Source organism: Eucyclogobius newberryi, unplaced genomic scaffold, assembly GCF_026437365.1.
Source record: "Eucyclogobius newberryi isolate DKJ021-1_F unplaced genomic scaffold, fEucNew1.0.hap1 SCAF_2, whole genome shotgun sequence".
NCBI classification, from domain to species: Eukaryota; Metazoa; Chordata; class Actinopteri; order Gobiiformes; family Gobiidae; genus Eucyclogobius; species Eucyclogobius newberryi.
In genome coordinates this window covers 3894040-3900039 of record NW_027315834.1, presented here as the reverse complement: position 1 = coordinate 3900039, position 6000 = coordinate 3894040, and the positions used below count along the sequence as shown (strand labels likewise).

General features: G+C 39.4%; 2 protein-coding genes across 4 annotated transcripts in view; both read left to right on the top strand.

The window, feature by feature from the left end:
• The window catches only part of LOC140366860 (uncharacterized), a 195683-nt gene that overhangs the window by 112943 nt on the left and 76740 nt on the right, over positions 1-6000 (top strand). The gene's annotated exons all lie outside the window — the stretch shown is intronic.
• The window catches only part of LOC140367128 (uncharacterized), a 142407-nt gene that overhangs the window by 112957 nt on the left and 23450 nt on the right, over positions 1-6000 (top strand). The window contains exon 2 of one of the 3 annotated variants that reach the window (XM_072453474.1): positions 817-3216. In XM_072453474.1, the coding sequence (XP_072309575.1) occupies positions 817-1918 (1102 nt within the window). In that variant the 3' untranslated portion in view covers positions 1919-3216. Of the gene's footprint in view, positions 1-816 lie in introns of those variants that run through there. The other 2 variants (XM_072453473.1, XM_072453472.1) reach the window with 2 other exon arrangements.

Genomic DNA, 6000 nt, shown 5'->3' with positions numbered 1-6000 from the left:
TTGCCTGTCACAAGACAGTTATGAAGTTCTCAGGTGTGAACTCTTGCCCTTTTAGTCAACTCACTCAAACTACCATTTTTAGAGCCAATTACTTTTCCAGGAATGTTGTGTAGGAGCTTTGCGACCCCTGCTGACCAATTTGTGCCATGATTAAAACGTATTTTGTCAACAGTGTTTTTGTTGTGTGTCTCTTGAAGAAGAAAACAATGTGCTTTTGTTTTAGTCGAGTCTCTCAAACCCCTAGAATTGAGAGATGCCGTGTGGAGCGGGCTGCGGCCTGCGGCCTCATGAGTTTGAGTCCAGCTTTCACCTGTTTGCTGCAAGTCGTTCCCCAATCTCCTTTCCATTTCACGCTGCATTGTCCTGTCAGGCCAAAAGATCCTTTGGGAAAAAAAGTTCTCAGATTGTAAAATACAAAGGATCAAACATGACTCTCCCACTTTACACGAATTCACACAAACACATTTCATTGTTTCACTGTATGTTCATTGATGTTCAACATCTTTTTTGCCAAATCCTTTTCCAAAATGTTGAATGTAAACATGTTTAAATGACAGAGCTCTGGGTCGGACTGGTTTGATACTGTCGGTCCTCATCCAAAGCCAGAGCCTGTTACACTGTCCACTTATAGAAACAGTAAAGTCCTGTTCATTTCATAACTCACTGAAGCTTGTGAAAATGACTATTTTGTCCATAACACCACCACTCTCAACAGTGATAAGGAACTGACAAAAGTATAAGTTCTTTATTTAACACTATTATTACTTTACGTCTTCTTTTTCTGTGTTTATGGCAGATCTAAAAGTCCATCAGAAGAATGGGGTTCACCTGTGACCAGTGTGGAAAGACATGGCGCTTTGCTTCTGCACTCAAGGCACACTACAGAACTCACACAGGAGAAAAGCCATACAAGTGTGACCAGTGTGGGAAAAGTTATTCTACAGCAGATGCTCTCAAGACCCACACCAGAATCCACTCTGGAGAGAAACCTTACAGCTGTGATTTTTGTGAGAAGGTATTTTCAAGCCCAAGCAACTTGATAAGACACATGAGAATCCACACTGGAGAGAAACCTTACAGCTGTGGAGTTTGTGAGAAGGCATTTTCAAACTCGGGAAGTTTAATAAAACACATGAGAATCCACACCGGAGAAAAACCTTACAGCTGTGATGTTTGTGAGAAGGCATTTTCAGACGCAGGAAGTTTAATAAAACACATGAGAATCCACACCGGAGAAAAACCGTACAGCTGTGATGTTTGTGAGAAGGCATTTTCAATATCAAGCAGCTTAATATCACATATGAGAATTCACACTGGAGAGAAACCTTTTAAGTGTGACCAGTGTGAAAAGGCTTTTGGAACATCATCTGACCTCTCCAAACATTACCGAGCCCATACAGGAGAAAGACCACACGAGTGTGACCAGTGTGGAAACAATTTTTCTACAGCAAGTGCTCTCAAGACCCACACCAGAATCCACACAGGAGAAAGACCATTCAGCTGTGATGTTTGCGAGAAGGCATTTTCAATATCAAGCAGCTTAATATCACATATGAGAATCCACACTGGAGAGAAACCTTACAGCTGTGATGTTTGTGAGAAGACATTTTCAAGCTTAAGCAGCTTAATATCACACATGAGAATCCACACTGGAGAGAAACCTTACAGCTGTAATGTTTGTGAGAAGGCATTTTCCCAGTCATGCAGCTTAATAAAACACATGAGAGTTCACACTCGAGAAAAACCTTACAGCTGTGATGTTTGTGAGAAGGCATTTTCCCAGTCAAGCAGCTTAATATCACACATGAGAGTCCACACTGGAGAGAAACCTTACAGCTGTGATTTTTGTGAGAAGACATTTTCAATATCAAGCAGCTTAATAAGACACATGAGAATCCACACTGTTGTAAAGCCTTAGCTTTATCAGATGCTTCTGTTTTCATATCAAGCACCTGTTAATGTTCCTGTTTTACCATGAATGAGCTCGTCATCTGGAAACAGTTTTTTTTAGAAAAACAGGACATTTCGACTCATCCAAGAGTCAATTCTCAATCTGCGGGTCTAGTTTGAGAATAAAGATATTTATTCTTCTGAGTAGATCCCGCCCACCAGGCAGAATCTACTGATGAAGGGTGTTTACAGTTTCACTAAAGATTACTCCTCTTTGTATCCTAACTGTAAAGGGCTATCAAACCCTCTTGTTAGCTGACTTTAGCTCCCTCATCACAGAGTACCTGATAAGCATCAGAATGGCCAGGGCTTCTCTCTCCCCATAGCTTCAAGACACTATTGTATACGACAGGTATGTTGAACCGTAAACTTCCATTTCTGTTCAAAGAGGGATTCTCTTTCTGAACAAAATGGCCGCTGTAGGACATATGTGTCCAAAGAGACCTTTAAAAGACATGACCTTTTCATCATTCAAGACACTGTTGCAGAAAGCAAAGCAAAATGTTGGATGGGTGGAAGAACGTTCCCCATCCCCCATGGACCAACAACACTGTCTTCACCACACCCCCCTCCCCCCCTTTGGGTCAACACCTCTGATAAAGAACACAGAGGACACCAAATGGGTCCAAGGACCTGACCCCTGTGGAGAAGTGAAATCGTCCACTGTAACCCTAACCTGAAAACTTTGTCAGGATTAAAGTCCTTAATGACTGTATTTCACATTTAAACTGACTTAACGTTTACTGTGTGATCTAAACTTGTAACTAAATCATGCTTTAGTTTAGTTTGCCTTAAGAACTGTGTTTGAAATATGTTTATGTCATATTTAATGTACTTCCTCATGACCTGCTAATGATGTGTGTTCATTGACATTGTTGCAGTATGTTGTTATGGTTACATGTCATTTTGCTGGTTTAAGTTATATTTGTCCAAATTAGGAATATGTTTGACTGAGAGTACGCCCACTCTAGGCCACACCCCATTCACCCTAAACTAATCCAAAATAGTTCCAATTAATGTTTATGATTAATAAAAATATTTGTTTTTTTCTTAAATTACTTTTAGGCTTTGTCAACAAGTTCCTAGTCTGCGATTTTTGTCACTGACAATGGCAATCAAAGGTTTTCTGATTCTGTTTTCACATGTAAATGGATTTTCGAGAAAATATTTGCTGCAAAGAGGTTCCAGAGGTGAGAGTCAAGATGGAGAAGACAACACCAGGTCCTGTCTGTATGACAGATTATCCAGGATTGGAGCCAACCTGTCTTAATCCATTAATATCATCTACAATAAATATCTTGCAGCAAAATAAATCTAACTCAATCTACTGATTTCCAAATCTTGTGAAATATGTTTCAATTGCATCAGCGTTGACTGGTCTCTCAAAAGATTGACTGAGTGGTGGTGGTGGTTCAGTCAGCTGGCTGTCCTGCTTGTTGTGGGGTGACTTCTCTTGTTCTCTCAGCAACAGATCAAAGCATTTGTCAACGTATTCTGAAAAGGTCGGTAGAAATGAGAAGTAAGCAAAAATCATTTGATGCACTCACTTCAGTTTAGGTAAAATTACAAATTTATGGATGTAGAAAATACTCTTGATATTACATAATTTTTTTTATAGTCAATAGAGTGACTCTGTATCCCAATATTTTTTCCTAAAATTGTAATTTTTCATTATACATATATAGAAGCAGTTTGAGCAGATTAGCTATGAAAGTCACAAACAACATATCCACAACCAGAGAGACAAGACAGTGATGGCACAGTGAGCACAAGTACCAGTGAGGCCTATATAAGTAGTTCTAAGAGTGGAGCAGTTATGACAGGTGCAAGTTGGAATTTAGATAGAAAGTGGAGTGTTAGCAATTAGCATAAGAATGCGTGTATGTTAATCCAATTCAATCAATCCAAGGCAAAAAGTTTCTTACTTCTGAAAATGTTTGTCTGAAATGAAGAATGACATTCATCATTAGCAATGTGAAAATTCTGAAATGTCCAGATCCTGAGTTGATAATACTTACGATAAGATGCATCAACTAGGACCTTTTTCATGGTGTAGCCTCTCTTTTTGAATATGTTAAAGGCAATGCTGTATTGTGCAGAACCTGCCTTTGTCATGGCTTGGGGCCTACCAGCATTTTCATTGTAGTGCATGGCTGCTAGAAGAATCCTTTAATAAAGTGATAGACCCTGTAATTAAAACTAAGACACTTTGAAAAATAAAAGGAAACCGTAAGTGCTAAAGTTGAAATGAGCTGCTGCACATACCATGGTATGAAAAGCTGTACATCTTTGGAGCAAAGTGGTTGACAAGGTTATAGCTTTCTACTCCACTTGTCTGACCGTATGAGGACATCTTGACAACATCTTTTAGGAAATGAGGTTTTGTTAAGAGCTCCTCCAACTCAACAAAGCATTCTCTACCTGAACAAATGTTTTGCTTAAATTGTGACAATGGTTGTTTCTTTATCATGAAGAACATAAGAAAATATAACCACTTCTCCTTTATGGTGTCTTCATCACCAGGTCTGACCACATAACACACCAATACAGCTGGTATGTTATCCCCTTTATCCACTCAATCAGTTTTTTTTGCTGAGTCCTGAAAGTATACAAGGCATATGGGTGAAAACTAGGAAATGAAGATGGCATAAGACAATATTTCGATTCTAGTTACCTTTCACCACATGCCAGCAATCATAGAAATGAGGCACTTCCCAACTTTCTCGTACACACTTGGCCTCCTGTCTGTGTCGGTCTGTCACTAGAGCTGTTATTGGATGGTCCCCAACTTCTTGTCGACAACATTTTAGAGCCTCCAGCTCCATGTAAGAGCTTCCCAGGGTTTCATTACTCTAAACAATAGATGGTATAATAAACATTTTTTTCTAAGCTCTCTTTTATTCAATAAGATTTGTAAGTACGCGTAAAGTAATATCTCACCTGAACAAGTTGAACTGAAATCAGCTTATTTGTGGCTCCCTCCAAGAGACTGTAACTCCCAAACTTTGCACAATGACCCATGGGTCATCGGGCATCAGCTCCTGAAATGAGACTTTTGCCCTGGTACTTTTCCATGAGTCTCTCTTTGCTGTCCTTGCAGGTATCAAAAACAACCTCATGTAGGTAAAGAGACTGATGATAAAAGAATGTCCTCATTGAAATAGAGGAAACTGAAAATAAAAAGTAATCAACATCAGAATATGTAGACAACTAATTATATATTGAACAAAATAATCTAGATAAAAACAAGTATTATACAGTTAGAACCTACAGGAAAAGCCGCGAGACTTTGGCTGGCATCGACGCGGTGAACAATATGGCTGCACTGAGGAGAATGTTGAGAACTGGCATTTGCCTGATGGTGATGGTTGACTTCACCATTCACCTTTTTCACCACAGTTGTCACACACCGTCTTTACAGCAAGAAGGGCGCCTCTCGCCTGAAATAATGTATTTGAATGTGTAATATGACATAGTTCTTGGCAACTGGTATAATTTACAATCAGTTCTGTTGGATAAACCCAGGTGGTTAGAAATGTATCTGTCTGTAACAGCGATTGGTTCCATGACATAGAGAACACACAGATAACAAGGTGAGTAAAGCTGACTCCAAGACAACATATTTATCTTCTCTTATTAAATGCTTCTTCCTCATCTGATCTGTTGAACGCAGAAAATAAGTTGTTATATGACTGAATAAAATAGTGGGGTGATATTGTGAAATGTCTTGGTATTACTTACTTCATCTCATCAAACTGACAGCTTTGATCTATGATTACATCGTCTGCTGGAACATAGTCATTACTAACTCATTTGGAGAAATCATCAACTAAATATTACAATAGACTGGTTTAGTCCTGGTTTAGTCCTGGGTTTGTCATTTCAGAACCTTTTCACGTGACACACGCTCCCTCTGGTGGAAGACACAGGTCGGTGCAGACCTCAGTCCCGTGACAGGGGGGCGGGGCTACAGAAGAGAAACGTAATAATAACATGATGAAATATGATTAGAGATAAGGGTCTGTCTGTGACCAAAGGTCCTCCAACACC